Raw genomic sequence first — 18136 nt, forward strand, 5'->3', positions numbered from 1 at the left:
AATTGAAATAAAAATGTAAAAGGTGCTGTTGACTCACTATCACCTGTTTTCCACTATCGCACAAAATCAAAATCTACCCCAGTGAATCCAATTCTAGCTTGTTCCTAGAGCTTTTTGAGGTGGGGGGGGGCGGGTGCAGTCAGTAAGTATCAACTACAAAGGCTGTGCGGCTGTCTGTTAAATTTCCAGGTTATTCTACTGCTGGTGGCATCATTTTAAAATGTCAATATTTAGTCACAGGAGGAAGATATTGACTCTTTGACAATTTCTTTGTTAAGATAAACCAATTTCCAAAGCAACTTGTGCTATTCAATTTGTGGAAAGTTTATGCCAACAAAAATATATAAACTATGCCAAAATGTAAGCCCTCCTGGTTGCAAATTTCCAAACCACCCAGTCTGGCACAGAGCATCAAACTTTGGCAAGTGCTGTATACTCAATAATGGCAGATGTTAGTCAATCTACAGCAGACTTCCAATAGGGAAACGATGTTAAAAAATTGTAACTTATTCTTGATAAAGTGAGAGTAATTATAATTTAAAATGGAAAAGGAAGTATGATATTTTAACTTGATTTTCTCGTTGCTTTTTGTATCATGCATTCTGACATTTCTTTGTCTTTTTTTCTTTCCCTGCATTATGTAGGACTGTCCACCAGGGTCTCAGGATTTCAGAGAAAAACAGTGTGCTGATTTTAATAAAATAGCATTCCGTGGGAAGTACTATGATTGGAAACCATACAATGGAGGTAAGATCAGCCTCAAAGTGAAGAAATATCACATTCATAACATGCTTTATGCAGTGATATTCCTAAAGTTGGCCGAAAGGAGCCTGTGAATTAAAGATCAGTCATTAACTGTCAGTCAGCTATTCACTGACAGTAGTAGTGTTGTGACTTGAGCTAATCTATGCTCCTGATCCTGACAAAGTTGCTTGCATAAGTTTCTGAACACACCTTTCTGAGGGATTGGGATCTTGACAAGTTCAGAGCGGAACACCTGGAGTAGCAGACGTGGTAGCGTGGATATCTTTTTGTAGTTGCCAACTGGCACCTCGGCTGCCTGACTAGTCTGGCCTTCCTCAGTTCTGCTTCATGTTCCTCCTTCTGCTCCTCAAAACAGAGGAGAGGGTGTTATTGGAGGTGGGACAATTGGCCCAGCTTCCAAAAATCAAAGTTTCACCCCCAGAATAATATTCTAATTGTTCCCAGTTTTAAGGTGAATAAATCTGTAGACAGGTTACAGTAACCTGTCTCTAGATGCAGAAATCAACAAGCGCATGGGTAAGGCTTCCACTGCTATGTCCAGACTGGCCAAGAGAGTGTTGGAAAATGGCGCACTGACACGGAACACAAACGTCCGAGTGTATCAGGCCTGTGTCCTCAGTACCTTGCTCTATGGCAGCGAGGCCTGGACAACGTATGTCAGCCGAGAGCGACGTCTCAATTCATTCCATCTTCGCTGCCTCCGGAGAATACTTGGCATCAGGTGGCAGGACCGTATCTCCAACACAGAAGTCCTCGAAGCGGCCAACATCCCCAGCTTGTACACACTACTGAGTCAGCGGCGCTTGAGATGGCTTGGCCATGTGAGCCACATGGAAGATGGCAGGATCCCCAAAGACACATTGTACAGCGAGCTCGCCACTGGTATCAGACCCACCGGCCGTCCATGTCTCCGCTTTAAAGACGTCTGCAAACGCGACATGAAATCCTGTGACATTGATCACAAGTCGTGGGAGTCAGTTGCCAGCGTTCGCCAGAGCTGGCGGGCAGCCATAAAGGCAGGGCTAAAATGTGGCGAGTCGAAGAGACTTAGTCGTTGGCAGGAAAAAAGACAGAGGCGCAAGGGGAGGGCCAACTGTGCAACAGCCCCGACAAACAAATTTCTCTGCAGCACCTGTGGAAGAGCCTGTTACTCTCGAATTCGCCTTTATAGCCACTCCAGGCGCTGCTTCACAAACCACTGACCACCTCCAGGCGCGTATCCATTGTTTCTCGAGATAAGGAGGCCCAAAGGAGAAATCTGTAGATCAAATAATTTGAAAATAAATGAATGGCTAAACTCGGAACTTTACCAAAATGGCCACTTCTGGCACTTCTGATTTTCTAGTACCACTATCAACCTGCCACTTTATTAGTGATGTTTTTTAAGAGGCAGGGCCCTGGTGGTGAGGGTTCAAAAATTCAGTGTTTCACACTCACTTTATTTACCTACTGGGGTGGATGTTTATTAAGCACTGCAAGCTGCTACTATTGAAGGAAGAGGACAATGGCAACAAGTTAATGACCCAACAATGAATCGGCAAAAGGCTTCTCAACCACACATTTGTCTCACTTTACCGCCCTGAAATTCTCAGTAGTGCAGCCATCCTTCCAAACAGTCTGCAGTTTAAAAAAAATCGAAAATTTTGGGATTTGGGTGGTGGATTATTGCCATTCATTAGTTGCCATGTGTGAGCCCCTTTCTTAGTTTGATATAACTGAGTGACGTGCTAGGCCAGTTGAAAGGGCAGTTAAGAGTCAAGCCCATTGATGTGGGACTAGAGTCACATATAGGCCAGTCCAGGTTAAGCAGGCAAGTTTCCTTCCTTTATAGGGCATTAATGAACCAGTTCGGTTTTTACAACAATTCAAACGCTTCATGGTTTCTTTTTACTGATACGTTTTTCCAGATGTTTAAAAAACTGAATTCAAATTCTCAAACTGCCATGGTGGGATTGGAGCTTACATTGTCTGCATTAATACTCCAGTCCTCAACGTTATTAGTCTGGCAGCATAGCCAATACACTTCTGCACCCTAATTAATTCCATAAAAATCCCTGAGCGACAGAAGCATGCAACATGGTTGCTGTGCTCTGGAAGCTTTTATTTTAGTCATTCTTGTGATGTGGGCATCTCCGGCATGACTTGTATTTATAGCCTATCACTATATGCCCCGAGAAAGTGGTGATGGGCCACCTTCTTAGTAGCAATTTGATGTAACTCAGTGGCTTTTTAGGCTATTTGAGATGGCAGTTAAGAGTCAACCACTTTGCTGTGGGATCGGAGCTAAATATATACCAGACTGGTCAGATTTCCTTCCCTAAAGGACGTTGGAGAACCAATTGGGTTTTTACAGCAATCCACTGCTAAATGGTCATTTATACCAGCTTTTAAACGCAATTCAAATGTTCAAGCTGGCTTGGTGGAATTTGAATGCCCATTCTCTCAGTTATTAATCCAGAACTAAATTTCTGTAAGGAATTTAGCCACACTGATCTTCTTTTCTTCATCTGATGCATGTAAAATGAATCCAGTTTCTTGTTTTAAATACAGGCGGTGTGAAGCCCTGTGCTTTGAACTGCATAGCCGTTGGCTTCAATTTCTACACTGAGCGAGCTGCAGCGGTAGTGGATGGTACCTTGTGTCGTATGGACTCACTTGATATATGTGTCAATGGAGAATGTAAGGTATGATGCAAGCCTATTTCTCAAACACATGCCAACAATCAACAAGATGTTCAACTAAGTTTAGTTTATGTTTATTTTAACCACTGCCTCACTGACTATCAAATTTCTGTGGAGCATTTCATTTTATGAAGTGAAGTCAAGCAAATCACTATTAACTTAAATAAAGAATAAAAGAGCATGCTGCTGTATACTTACCTTTCATGCAATTACAATTGCGTGCCAGATTTGCGAAATGGGTTTCAGATAAAATAAACTGATTCTTAAAAACAAAAGTTTCTAATACATACCATCAGCTTTTGTTCAATGAATCTTCAAGGTTTGAAAGCAAAATTTAGTTACACATAAAGGATTTTTTTGAAAACAGTATAATGTGAAAATTATCGGTATTGTTTTGCGAGCTGACATTTTAAGCCTCAAAGAAAGTTTAACAGTCAGCTAAAACCAAAAATCTTGATTCAAGCCTGTCCCAACACAATGTGCATAGGTTTGCTGACATGGTATCCCTGGTAACAGGACACATAGGCTGGGCTTCTCCTCTTTGGGAAAGTGTTTCTGTAGGTGGGACTTCTGCCTGCTCCTTCAAGGATGTTGCTGCAATTATAGAAGAGTTGGCAATAGATGATAGGGGGCACAAGTCCCATGAAGATTGGAACCACAGACAAATGAAGGCCATGGTCAAGACTGGGTCCTTCACAGCTAAGTGTTTGGTTCAACGATGGAGGAGAGAAATAACACTACAAGGCCCTCTCCCTCCTATTACTGCCACAACCCAGGGCTTACTGGCACCTTCCACACAGAAGTGGCAATAAGTGGTATGCTGGGAAGTTTTAGGGGTGGGTGGGTGGTGGGAGATCTCCCATTCTCTACCACAATCCCATCCAAAATCAGGTGGCATTGTGGAGGAGACTCTCAGCCACAACTTTCATATATATACATATGTAATATATATATAGATTTTGTGATTGGCACCTTCACCGTGATACCACCACCAAACACAACTTCCCCTCGCCTGTCAGCATTCCAAAGGGACTGTTCCCTCCGCGACACCCTGGTCCACTCCTCCATCACCCCGATACTCTCATCGCCTTCCCATGGTACCTTCACATGCTATTGCAGGAGGTGTAATGCCTCCCCATTTATCTCCCCTGTCCTCATCCTTCCAAGGTCCCAAACAGTCCTTCCAGTTGAAGCAGTGATTTACTTGTACTTCTTTGAATTTAGTATACTGTATTCACTGCTCACAGTCCATTCTCCTGTACATTGGGGAGACCTAAAGCAGATTGGATGACCACTTTGCAGAACACCTCCACTCAGTCCGCAAGCATGACCCTGAGCTTCTGGTTGCTTGCCATTTTAATTCACCACCTTTCTACCACACCCACGTTTCTGACCTTGGCCTGCTGCAGTGAAGCTCAACGTAAGCTCGAGAAACAACAGCACCTTATCTTCTGATTAGGCACTCTACAGCCCTCTGGATTCAACATTGAGTTCAACAAGTTCAGACCATGACTGCCATTTTGATTGCTTTTTTAGCATGTAGCAGTCTCAAACTTGTTTTTCATGTTTTTGCTTTTGGACAGAGCTGTTCATTATTCTGCTTTGTCTTTTATTATGGCCATTACCACTCCCTTTGTCTTTTATTCCATTACATCTTTGTCATTTAATCTCTCCTGCCCTCTGTCCTATCACAGATCTTCCCTTTTTGTTCTTCTTCCCCCCCACCTCCCCCTCCTTTCACTTGCTCAAAGACTGTTACATTTCTAACCTTTGCTAGTTCTGATGAAAGGTCACAGACCTGAAATATTAACTCTGTTTCTCTCTACACAGATGCTGCCTGACCTGCTGAGTATTTCCAGCACTTTGTTTTTATTTCAGAATTCCAGCATCTGCAGTACTTTTATTATATTTGTGATTTGTTTAACTTGATTCATGGTTTTTCTTTGAATATGTGTATTCAATTTTATTTCAATTAGAGCAGTTGGAAGGTGTTGTTAAAAAGGGCTTTGGCCTATTTGAAAATTTCAGAAGGGGTGGGTTAAAATATTTGAATATAACAAAGGTATTATGTAGGACTCTGGTTTTAACAGAATAATCTGACATTTTGCTCTTCTCACGTAGCATGTAGGCTGTGATCATACTTTGGGTTCGGATGTAAAGGAGGATCGCTGTCGAGTCTGTGGTGGAGACGGGAGCACTTGTGAAACCATAGAAGGAATTTTTAATGGCTCCAGTCCTCAGGGTGGTAAGATCAATCTGATTAAATATTGTATCTAATGTCTACAGGATGTGCTATTACAGCATTGTCTAAAGTAGGACCAAAAGTAACCAACGTATCATTATTTTGTTCCCTGACCTCTTCACTCCCAGCAGCCTCTTGCTCCCTCTCTTGGCACAGCAGGGTATAACTCTGGGATTCCAATGGGACAGTGTGGTGACTGACCCTGTTGCACTGCAACAGACTGGATGTGTTCTGCTATCACTTAAAGGACCCCAATCCCAGAATATGGGGCAGGATCATTGTCAGATCCAAGGAATAGGTGCAAGTTCCATTCCTCCTTAAATTAGATGACACTCTGGGTAATTGCAATACCACTCCCCGCCTACCCCACAAAGGGTTGGAGAGAGCCGGGGCGGGGGTTTGAATCGGCGTTTTTTGCAAAACCTCAACCTCAACCCTCTGAGAACACACCTGCTTTCGTTTTCACCAATGTGGATTTTGGGGTGTCTGAGTTACCTGCTCTGGAGAGGCTGGCCTGTAATTATAATATTCAAATGCAACTTTGTTCCTGATATTTTCACAGCGATTTGACTTTAACGCCTCCTGCATGGATTTCCCAGGGCTCAGGAAACCTGTGCAGCTAAAGGGAGGTGGTAGTAGGCAGGTAATTGCTTTAATAGCACTGCTTGTGGGCCAGGAGGAGCAGGAGTGCTTCCAAGGCAGCTCAAGCAAATCTTCTGCTGGAGTCAGCCGATACTCACCCCCACCAACCCTGATGTTTCCTAGTCCTCTCTCCCACCTGATTGCCTCTGACCACACCACCAACCCCCACCCCCTCCTCCCCTCCTCCTCCCCCCCCCCACAGCACTGATCCAAGCCATCCTGATCACCTTTTTCCATTTTGATGCAATCTGCCCTGCCCACATGGGCATGTAAGACCTCAAATTGTGCAGATACCCATAATTGTTGTATTGCCAAGCACTTCTAAAATGTTACCGCAGAATCTCTTTTTTCAACCCTTTTGTGAATGAAAACCATAGCAGGATTTGAAATTGAGGCATTGGACGGTACAGCTGATAAACTATTACATATCCTGAATTCAATGGTCTGGGTTTGCAGTCAGCGGCAAAGCAGCAGCGTTCGCCACTGACTGCGCAGAGAAATACAAACTTACCCGGTTTATTGGCTGCAGCTGGAACTTCCAGTGAGGCACATGGGTGGTGAAGCCACACCCCCTAGCCATGTCACAAGCTGAGGTCAGTCTTCGGCTCAAAGGCAGGGGAGTATTTTAATATGATTTTAAATACTTTTAAACACTTATTAAAACTGTTATAAACTTTTGAATATTTAAATACTGAGACAGAGGGAGAAGGGGAGAGAGACAGAGAGGTGGAGGGAGAGAAACTAGGGCAGAGACTCTGGACACTGAGAGAAGGAGACAGAGAAATTGAGGGAGCGACCCAGTCTCAGAGAGAGAAATACAATGAGGGAGTGAATTGAGACACAGATAGAGACAGAGACAAAGAGAGAGGGCTGAAATTAATACTTCTGCCACTGTAATCAGTGGTGGATGTAAACAGTGGAGGCCCGCATACGTGGAGCCGCTGCAATATTACTCGCGGCGGCTCATCTAAGTGGCCGGGACGGACCGCCACCCACCCCCCCCCCCGATGACATGGAGGGGACATCCAGACCATCCCCGGCAATGGTGTCAGCTGCCTTTGCGCAGGTGTTGATGCCATTTTTGAAGGGCGTCAAGCCCTAACTTTCAATTTAAATATTTAAAGGTAATTTTAATGTAAAAATTTAAATCCATTTAAATTGCCCCTCTTCTACCACTCCCCCAGTAACCATAAAATTCATTACTTGCCCTCTCCGCCTGCCCCCCACAAAACACTTCCCCTGCCCACCTGACCTCCTCCCCCAAAGTTCATAAACTGTGCACTGCAAACCTTCCCACCATCCCCGACACCAATCAGATGAGTTTGACCCAGCTCCCCCCCCTTCCCCCACACTGAAAAACTTACCTGCTCCCCCCTCCCCACCAGTGTTCTGCCTTGGATCCCCAAATGGGGATCCGAAGGCACAGGAGTGCTGGCCACCGGCAGCAATATCTCACTGGGACAGACAGCGGGAGCACGACAATCATTAATTCAAGTATTTAAGGTCTCACCACCGCCGGCAATATTGGGCCGGGTCCTCCCGGCATCGAGGCCCTTGGTGGGCCTCTGCCGCAGGTATTTTCCACGCCCCCCTCCCCCCCCCACCGCTGCCCTCGCCACGACCCCTGATGTCAGGGGGTCTGTAAGATTCAGCTCAGAGGGCGAGAGAAACTCTGGATACGCACTAAGATAGACAGAGATAGAGAGTGAGGGAGAGAGATCCAGACCCAGGGAGAGACTGAAACACCAGACCCGGAGACAAACAGACAGAGAGGGACAGACCCAGAGACAGAAGAGCCACAAGAGAGAGAACTGGCTTTTTTTAACAGACCTTCCTGTGGAGGAGAGAAGGGAGAGTGTTTCATTTTTTCAGTCCCTTCCTCTCCTCCTCCACCCTCACCATTGTAAAGATTTTAGGATCCAAACTGTGATGGGTTTCCACTATCTGGCAGTGTCTGTCAAGATGTAACCAACTTATGCAGCTTCCTTTACTGACAGTTGCTGTATTGTCATAGATTCCAGTTACCAGGTGATACTGGAACATTACAGAGGTAGCTGTGACGGGTTTATTTAACCCAGGCATTGCTTCGAAACTCTTGAGAACCAGCTCGCCACAAGAATCTTAGACTCACAACATGGCTGGGTGTAAACCAGAGACAAACCACTGGGAGGTGCGTTCGTTTTTCTCTCCAGGCTCCTGTAAATATAGAAGCAAAATACTGCAGATGCTGGAAATCTGAAATAAAAACAGGAAATTCTGGAACCACTCAGCAGGTCTGGCAGCATCTGTGGAAAGAGAAGCAGAGTTAACGTTTCGGGTCAGTGACCCTTCTTCGGAAGGGTCTTCTTCCGAAGAAGGGTCACTGACCCGAAACGTTAACTCTGCTTCTCTTTCCACAGATGCTGCCAGACCTGCTGAGTGGTTCCAGCATTTCTTGTTTTTATTCCTGTAAATATAGAGCTGGGAATGGCAGCAAATATCTCATCCGTTAACCCAAAACACTCAGCAACCGAGTCCTGTAGACTTACAGCATCTACGACTGCTGAAGTGTTGGAAAGTATTTCAGAAAAAGTCAAATGAAGAATCAGCCTCTCGGTTTCAGAAAGTCTCCCAGTATAACCCACAGGATTGTTAATGTACAGACGGTCTGGAGGAAGTTGTACAAAATTGTATGAGCATATCCAGAATATTTAATTCATTTTAAAGATAGTTTGACATCAGTTGTGTTTGTGTTTTACAGCAGAGAGTTTTTGTTACATTGCAAAAACTCTTTCAAGGCATTTAAAAAAAATTAAGCATTAATCTTCAAAAAAGAGGTCCTACGATCAGAAGGTTTACATTTCAAATGCTTTGCACATTGAAATGTATTTGTGGAGAGGTGCTTTTGGTTAATGGGCTTGTTAATTTATAGTGCTGAATCTTCTGAGCAGGCTCTGCTTCAGTTTTTTTTAAATAGCTGTGAAAATCATTGTAACTTGTGGGCAATCAGCCCAAGTTGTTGAATTACAAGTCTCTGCTGCTTTACAGAGCAGCTCAGTAGGACCATCATCGGATGCTCTTCTGGAGCCCATTGAGGCATGCTGCAGCTTCTGGATTTCCGGTGCAAGTGTGCACAGCGGCCATTGTGTTGTTGCGGCCCTCAATAGCGGCGAAAGTCTCATCGTTCACTGCTATTGGGGCCACAAAATCCTGTCCGACATTTATATTAATTGGAACTGAATGGATGAGGTATTCCGGATAATGCCAAAAAAATTAGGTAATTACAATCATGTCACAAAATTAATTGGATCAAAAGTATTTGGACCATTGTGCTATAAAGAAACTTAATAATTCACAGTTTTGGCACAAAGCCTTTGGTAAACTTTAACAAGCACGCTTGAGTAGTAATTAGTGAGAAAACATGCCTATACTGGGTCTTTAACCATGCTTCTGTATGATCTATGTCGACTAAAAAGTATACCATTGTATAGGAAACTCAGTTTCAAGAACTAAAGAGCAATGGAAAATTGATTGGTTAAAAATAATACAAACTATACTATATTAGCTCCAACAGCTTGAGCCATTCCTTCAGGTGAATGTTTCAGAAGCTGTGGTCTCAAATATTCTTGGTCCAGCCATGTCGACAGCCCACCTGAGCAGAGATAATGGAAGCAACTAGGACTATGAAGGTCCTGACTGTCCTCCAAGTTCTATGTCTACTCAACCTCCTAACCAGGGACAGATTACTTCCTGTAGTACACAGGGTACTAGAATATTCACTACACTTGCTTTGAACTATACTGAGCTGGACAAATTCTAAACAGTGTGGCACCCTTTCCTAACTCTTCACTTACTCCAGCCTCCGAGATGCTTACTTCTCTCAATGTAGTCGACCCAAGCAAAGAGCAGGGGCTTAGAGATGACATCTACCAAATGAAACCACCAGCCCTCACAGCACCACCTGTAAGCTGCAAGAAAAATAACTTCCCAAGCCCTTTGACCACATGGATTACACATTTGACAGCAAGTTTCCTTGCTAATTGTAACTCTAAATAAGCACATTGGTGTCAGTACCTGAACTTGTACACATATAAACCTTCATCTGAACATGATCAAACTGTGAATGAGACATCAAAATAGATCTAAAGAATTTTAAAAGTAATGCAGAAAAGAAAGACAATTGACTTTAAAGATAGTGGTTGCAAAATTCATCTCCATAGAGCTGGTAGTTCCAGCACTACAGATGCTCGTTTAGGTGAAAAATGGCATAAGTGCCGCTCCCACCCCTTTCCAGTGCAGCCTGCGCTGAACACCATGTTGTTGAGTGTGTGAGAGTGGGTGTTACGTGCATGTGCCAGAAGTAAGCAGAGTACACATATCGTGACATCAGTCAGTGTTTAACACTGATACATGTTCAGCAGCAAGAGGGACCCAACATCAGCACTAATTTAAAGGCATCATGATCCAACTTGTAGGTTAGTTACTTATTACTTTCTACTGGCTCTTGGTCAGTTTTTGGAAGTACTGGGTATTGAAGGAGTTCAGAAAAGTTGATAAAGTCTGCTGGGAATGGTGCTGCAAGCGCTCTGACCAAAACACCTGCTCCCATTCATGGGGACTAAAGTTGCATCCCTGGGTCTGCAGCATCAGAGGGAAATGAAGCAGAGGCAGCAAAGAAGATGGGCTGTTCGCAAAGGGAGGAGGAGGAGGATGGGGAGTAGGGCTCTCAGCAGGAGGCCTTACCAACCAGTGGTCTTCAGGGAGCACATCTCCTACCTGCACCTAAGCTAGGAACTGTGTGTTTGCAGCTGTGGTTCACCAAGGAGGTGGCCACAACTGAGCCACTTCTTGAAACCAGACCTGCAGCCCCAGAGCCGTGCAAGGATGGCACTGCCAGTGGCCATCAAGGTGACCGTGGCCCTGAATTTTTTCACGAGCCAATCCTTCTAGGCTGGAACAGATGACACAGCAAACATCTCGCAGTTCGCCGTCCATCACTGCTTCCAGGAGGTTATAGAGTCTCTGTATGCCAGGAGATGGGTCTTCATTTCTTCTCTCTAAACAAAGAAAAGGAGGAGGAGTGGGCACTTGGCTTTGCCAGGATACGGTGCTTCCCCATGGTGCAGGATGCCATCAACTGCACAAATCTAACTTTGTGTCACTGCATCTCAATGCTGAAATGTACTGAAACTGTGAAGTGTACCACTCAATGTGCAGTTTGTGTACGACCACACTCAGCACATTGTTACGATCAGGTGAGAAGGGGTCTAGGGGTTCCCTCTCAGCCTTTGCCTGGTTTATCCATAACAGGGTTTAATTTTAGAAACACCCTGTTTTTAGCTCCCCCTCAGTGAATCCATGTTCACTGCTACAATTGTAAGGCAAAGAAATCAGACAGGTTTCCTTCAATTTAAACAAGAAAGTTGGAAGTTTATTAATCTTAAACTCTAATCCGGTTAACGACTACAAATATGCGACGCAACCATACTAGCATGCATATGCGATAAACACACGCAGATAGAGACAGAAAAAGTAGAAAAGAGTAAAGGGGAAAAATTTGAGGCAATATCGGGATTGTAATTACAGTCCTTTAAGTTCAATGTGGAGTCTTTGGTTGCTGGTAAGTCCTGCAATTTGTTGGGGCCCAGTGCACACTTCAAATTGTGTCCATGTCGGAATCTTTTCTCTCTTGAGGTTTACGTGTCTTCCATGGGTCCGGTGGCTTGGGAGAAAGCGAGAGAGAGACAGCCAGGAGAGAGGCTTCCTTGTTCCAGCTTCAGTTGCAAACTCTCGTCTCAATTCAAACTGTCCTGTGTCTCATTCAAAAGCCTGGAACAGCCAGTCAGTCATGTGACCAGCTGGTTTAAACAGTCCTGCCTTTGTGGATTTCAAAACTGTCAGTGGGGGTGGGGTCTAGGGCTGTCTCTTACTGTCAAGATGTGAAGCCATTGCCCAGATCAATTAATCTCTATTAATTGAACCAGTGAGCAATTCTTTGGTCTCTCCAAGCACTGTCTCTTAGTATGCAAATGTTCTTTCAGCCAAGTGTCTGGTGATCTTCAAACAAGTCATTTCTTCACTCCAGCAATGGTTTAAAAATCAATGTACATATGGCAAAATTAATATGCCTCATTCATGGCAGGTGGGGGTCTGCATGACAACATGCTGGTGAATGCCCACTACCCGACAGAAGAGATGATTTGTTCATCCTCTGCCATTCCACTGTTCCAGCACTCTTTCAGCCACCACATAAGCCAGAGGGTGATTGCTCAAGGACAGGGGCTATTCACTCAACACCAGCTGATAATTCCCTTCTGCAGTGTGTGAAGCCAGTGGTGCAGTTGGTAGCATATGGCATGCGAAGATGCATTCACTGATGTTGACCACTTGTGTGAGGTAATTGAACTTCTTTCAACACTGCAGCCAGGTCCTCAGTGCTGTGGCAATCTGCTCCCACTGCCTTCTCAGTACTTGTCTGGCTTGCCTTCTGAGCCCCTGAGGGAAGAGAACCTCTCTCCTGTCCATCTCTTGCACCAAGGCCTCCAGCATGGCATCCAAGAACTTTGGGGCATGCTCTTCAGCTAGTTGCTTCCTCCAGGTCTTCCACTCTTCAAGCAGTTTCAGTCCCTGCTGCAGCCAGAATATACTTTGCCTTTAAGAACAGCAGTCTGGCTTCAAGTAGTACAGCCTAGCTTTAAGTGGTGCTCACCTTGCATGAGCTTGGGATGCACACCACAATCATTATAATTAGCAGGCAGCACAAAGTTTGCGTGTTGCCTGGATCACTTTAGGCGAGGGGTATCCAATTTAGTTCCCAGTGAGTGTTCTGGTCAGAAATAGAAATAGTAGACAGAACAAGAAACAAACCAATACAGAGTTGTGAAGGACATATATTGGCTGTTTTACTCAGGTCAGTCTTGAGTTCCATCTTCTCATGCACTAAAACTTCTGATGTGCATAGGTCTAAATGATGTTTCATTCTTTCATTGTCAAAAAACATTTGTTACAATAGACATTTTTATTATGCCTTTTTAAAGCTGTAACATGAGTGATTAGCACATGGAATTACTGCAGCTGAATTGTAGGTCGCTTAGATTTTATTTATGGTTGTGGTCTGCGTGTGTTTTCGTTTGCCAAGTTGAGTAACTAAAGCTTAAATTAACAGGTCAAATGTGATGGCTATGTATAACTTGTTAGAATATATTTGCTTTGCAGTAAAATATATCCATGTAAATTACATCCAAAATGTATCTAGTGCAACAGTGGTCAGATTGTTTCACTAGAAACTGATGTTTTAGGTGCAGGTGAGAGTAAAGTGCCTCATGATGCCATGAAACTCATTATGGGCACTGGAATAAAATCAAGATATTCCTTCTATAGTTCAGAATGGCAACGATAACAAAGGAAAGGGTTCAGCAGGTGTCAGAAGCAGTCATTCTGGAGGCCTAACTGTATCAACAGTCAGTTATACTTAGAAGGATGTGCAGAAGTTGTGTCCAATTTGAGAAAATGTACCAAGTAAAAAATGAGCATTACATTCATATAAATGACCAGGACTGTCATTTCCTTTGCTTGAATAGTTACAAAGAAGACTATTATTAGCTGAAATTTAGCCTTTATATAGGAGCAACATATATGTCATATTCAGCAACAGCGTATTTATATAGTAGAAGAACATCCCTAGGTGCTTAAGGAGGCAGCAACTCCAGAGAAAGCAGCACCTCTGCTAGTAGCTGCTTTGCCTGAAAGGCATTTGTGTCGCCATCGAACAACTCTGCATCAGAAACAAATCTCAAAGGATACTATTCAATCGACAGTCAGATGAGCTCAAAATACCCGAACAAAACAATGTAAGTGGCTGCAAAATACTCAGGCAACAGCCACAGGATCTTCCTCTATGGCAGTGCATGGTGCCACCACAATTTGAAGGAGCAAGCAAACTTGATGGATAGCTGTGGGCAAATCAGGGCTATGCACAGGCTATTAACCTCAGCCAAGAACTCCCACAATGAGATGGAGGGAAAGTTCAAATGTTCAATGAAGCTCATGCGCTACCTGAATTCTGATGGAAAATATGAATGCCACGTTGAAGCATTGCTTCCATTCCGTGCTCAGATTAGGTACAGTCTTGCTGTACAGCCCCAGGAAGGTGTCAAAGGTCATCTGCGTTTTCTGTGTGCTGCATCATATTTGCTATTCAGAGAAGGAAATCCAGGAAGAAGAATAACAGAGGAGAAAGAACTGAACAAGGCTGATGCACAGCTGGGCAGATTGAGGATTGAGTAACGTTTGAACTCCGACATGAACAGCTCGACATCCACTCCTGTAATATAGTTATCCCATTAGCAAACTGCTGGGCCCAATCCCTCCTGCCTTTATGAGCATTTCGACCTATTTTCACCCAGTAGGAACTTTCATATGAACCAACTGTACCAACAGATTTAGGGAATATTCCAAAGAAGGTGAAACCAGTCTATTTTCTTGCTGTACATGTGTTTCTCTGCAGCAATATTTTCTCCATCAGCACTTGTTCTTGGTAATTGTGTAGCCTGTGTGCCAACTACAATCAGTTTTCCGTTCCTTCTATGTACTGCCTCAACCGGAGGAGCAAAGTTGGAGTCAGGCTGCTGCCCCCAGTGGAGACTTGCCTCTGGCAAATTCTGTTTTTTTTTCCAGGGTCATGAAAGTTCTGCTCCACCTGGAAGCACCTTTTGTTTCAAAACTTCAAAGTTATTTCTGTTTCCTACTTGCATCTTCTGCAGTCCTCTGAGGGAGTCAGCTGCGAGGAGCAAATGAGCCACCACACTGAGCGGTGAAGCTTTTATCTGTGTCTCTTCCTGCCTTGCCTCAGCATCTGGGTATATTTGAGGCCAGAATCTTGACCACATTAAAGAGCTGAAGCATGCTATCAAGCTCCTCTTAAGCAAATCTGTAAAACAAAAGTAGCAGCCTCCTGTAAATTGGAACCCAAAGTCTCAATAGCAGCAGACAGATTATTGGCAAGCAAAACTCTATCTGCACTTGGGCTCTCTGACCTTGAGGGGAGTGGAGGAGAGATAATAAGTCACTTTGGAATTGCCATGGTTCTCTGTAGGTTTCTGAAATGCTCTAACAGGTCTGCACAGATATCGAAGTATTATTACATGTTTTCCACCATTCCATACAGGAAGGGCTGAAGGTTCTTAAAGGACTGCATGAAGACCTTCTGCTGATTAATTAGTGCTGCCCTGGTAAGGTCTGAATCCATGGGTTCTACACTGGCTCCCCATCTTGCCCTAAACTTTCCCTTCATCTTATTCCTGACCATCTATTGCCACTTCGCTTGATCTTCCTCACTGGTGTTTAGTGCTTCACCAGTAGTGCCCTCCTAATTCCTCCTAACTGATTCTCCCTAAGTAGATGTTCCTGTGCTGGTGCTTGCAGGATGTAGAGTATTTGACAGTTGGTTATGTGATGGCTGCTTCACGCTCCTCTCTGGTGATAGCATCCTCATCTTGGAAGACCCATGCACAAAGAGAAAAGAAACATGAATTAGCACAAGGAATACAGTTAAAGGCTGTGTAGGCAGTAGAGGGGTAGTTGTGGCTACCTGTTAGTTGATTGGGTATGATGGACTCGTCAGAAGACAATGTTGAAGCAACCCATCACTTTGGTGTGCTATCTTGAAGCCACAAAGTGCCCTCAGTGACTTCCTGTGCATTCCTCCCTATGACTTGGAATGGTTGCTGCTGAAGTGGCAAGAGAAGCATCGGTTAGGTGGTCCACCACCAGTGTGAGTTCTTTAACACAGAGGGTGAGGGCAGCCTTCATCTACGAAAACAGGCAACTAATGCTTTCAGCATAGAATCTAATACAAACTGCAGCTCTATGCTTAACGTCTATATTCCACCAGATATGAAAGGAGAAGTGGATTGCATGCAAAGTGTGAAAAAACATGTACAAGTATGTTTATATTATTTATTCTGGCGATGTGGGTGTCGCTGGTTAGGCCAGCATTTATTGCCCATCCCTAATTGCCCTTGAGAAGGTGGTGGTGAGCTGCCTTCTGGAATCGCTGCAGTCCTTGGGGTGTAGGTACACCTACAGTGCTGTTAGAAATCAGCAAAGGATCAATCAAAGGATTTTGACCCAGCGACAGTGAAGGAACGGCGATATAGTTCCAAGTCAGGATGATATGTGGCTTGGAGGGGAACTTGCAGGTGGTGGTGAGTGAAAGGAAGCCTTTACTTTCACCTGACATTTACATTCTGTCACTACAATTTCAATATTAGAAAATTTGGGGCCAATGGCTCCAGATCAAGTGCTAGCACAATGTCTTATTTCTGTGCTATAACTTTTATAATTTGTAAGATGTGGTCACTTCCTATTGAAACAAGTGCTTCTTTTTAAATTTGTCCCCATATTCATCTTTCTTTTCTGTAAAATTTAGTGTATATCATTTTAGATGTGGGCTGTAGTATGTTCCTGTCTTCCACGTGTAGGTGTCATTCATTATCTCTCAACTTAGCTGAAACTTGATGAAGCATTAGACTGCATTTACATTACAATGGCAGTATTGATGTGAAGCAAAAACTATTGTAAACGAATGATAATGTACAAACAGAATGGCACAAGGCAGCTGCTTGAATAACTCATTTTGGACAGTATTTTACAACTAAATCATTTTTGTAATCAAGTCAATATGTTTCTTTCAGGTTATGTAGAAGTTATCCAGATTCCTCGAGGGTCAGTACACATTGAAGTTAAAGAACTAAATGTATCCCAGAATTACCTTGGTAAGTTATGGTCATTGTAAAAGATTATGGGCAGAGTTTTCTGTGTCTGCACTCAACAGCTCACAAATTTCCGACCTTTCACTTCAATGGTTGGAAAATTAGGGACTTGTGAGCACAAAAGCAAAAAACTCAAGTACCTCGCACAGCTAAGACAGTGTTCTTTAGGGGAGTTAATGAATTGTAAAATAATTTATTTTTTGAGTAAAGAGGACCTAAATGAGTTGTAAGCATTTTTCTGCATTAAACTGCTAATTGATCACTTTAACTGTTTATGTAACATGAATAAGTTAAACATTAGCTGTCGAATGTCGAATGAAAGTTACAGAAAATGTGGTGACGTGATGTTGTGAATATTGTATGATTGTACTTTTAATCAAGAAGTGGAGGTTGGACAATTCTCTTGCCCACCAACCCCTCCCCACAACCCCCCACCCACACCCTATCCTCCTCCCCCAGCTGCTCAGATGCTGGACAGGTACAACATGAATTTGGTGGGCTGAGATAGTAGGATAGCTCAGTCACACCCCTAGTGCAGGTCAAAAACAGCAATTGTAGCCTGACTGCCAGCTTCACTGCCTTTTGACTGCTGTTGGAAACAGCCATCAGTAGGTTTCCGGCTGCTAAAATAGGCAAGGCGCTGCTGAAAAAAATAACTAAACACTATCTTCCTGCCTTGTTGCCCCGTTCCTTCAGACCCTCTCTCAAAGGAGTCCAGACACATGGCCTACCATCACTTCCTTAGGGACCCTGTATCTGGGCATCCCTGGCCCACAAGAACAGGAAATTGATGTAAAAAGGTGAGAAATGTTCCTGGCATAATGGATTCCCATCTTATTTTGCCCCACCCATGCACCTGAGTCATAGGCACAATTCTGAGACAGATATCAAGAAAATCAGCCGTATTTTTCTGAGAGATTCTTTTCTTCTACATGCATCGATATAATATATTAAAAACCTTGCATCTGTACGCATTTCATGTCACCTTTTTCCATTATAAATTTCTTTTCGTTTATAACAGAAACTGCCCTTGTAAACCTTCCATGCTATAATTA

The 18136-nt window shown here is 43.7% G+C and overlaps 1 protein-coding gene across 1 annotated transcript in view; it reads left to right on the forward strand.

Annotated features, from left to right (window-relative positions):
• Positions 1-18136, forward strand: part of adamts10 (ADAM metallopeptidase with thrombospondin type 1 motif, 10) — a 202042-nt gene that overhangs the window by 145809 nt on the left and 38097 nt on the right. The window contains exons 16-19 of the mRNA XM_068016396.1: positions 645-747; positions 3316-3449; positions 5568-5691; positions 17004-17084. Coding sequence (XP_067872497.1) covers positions 645-747; positions 3316-3449; positions 5568-5691; positions 17004-17084 — 442 coding nt within the window. The remainder of the gene's footprint in view (positions 1-644; positions 748-3315; positions 3450-5567; positions 5692-17003; positions 17085-18136) is intronic.

This window comes from Heterodontus francisci, chromosome 36, assembly GCF_036365525.1.
Source record: "Heterodontus francisci isolate sHetFra1 chromosome 36, sHetFra1.hap1, whole genome shotgun sequence".
NCBI classification, from domain to species: Eukaryota; Metazoa; Chordata; class Chondrichthyes; order Heterodontiformes; family Heterodontidae; genus Heterodontus; species Heterodontus francisci.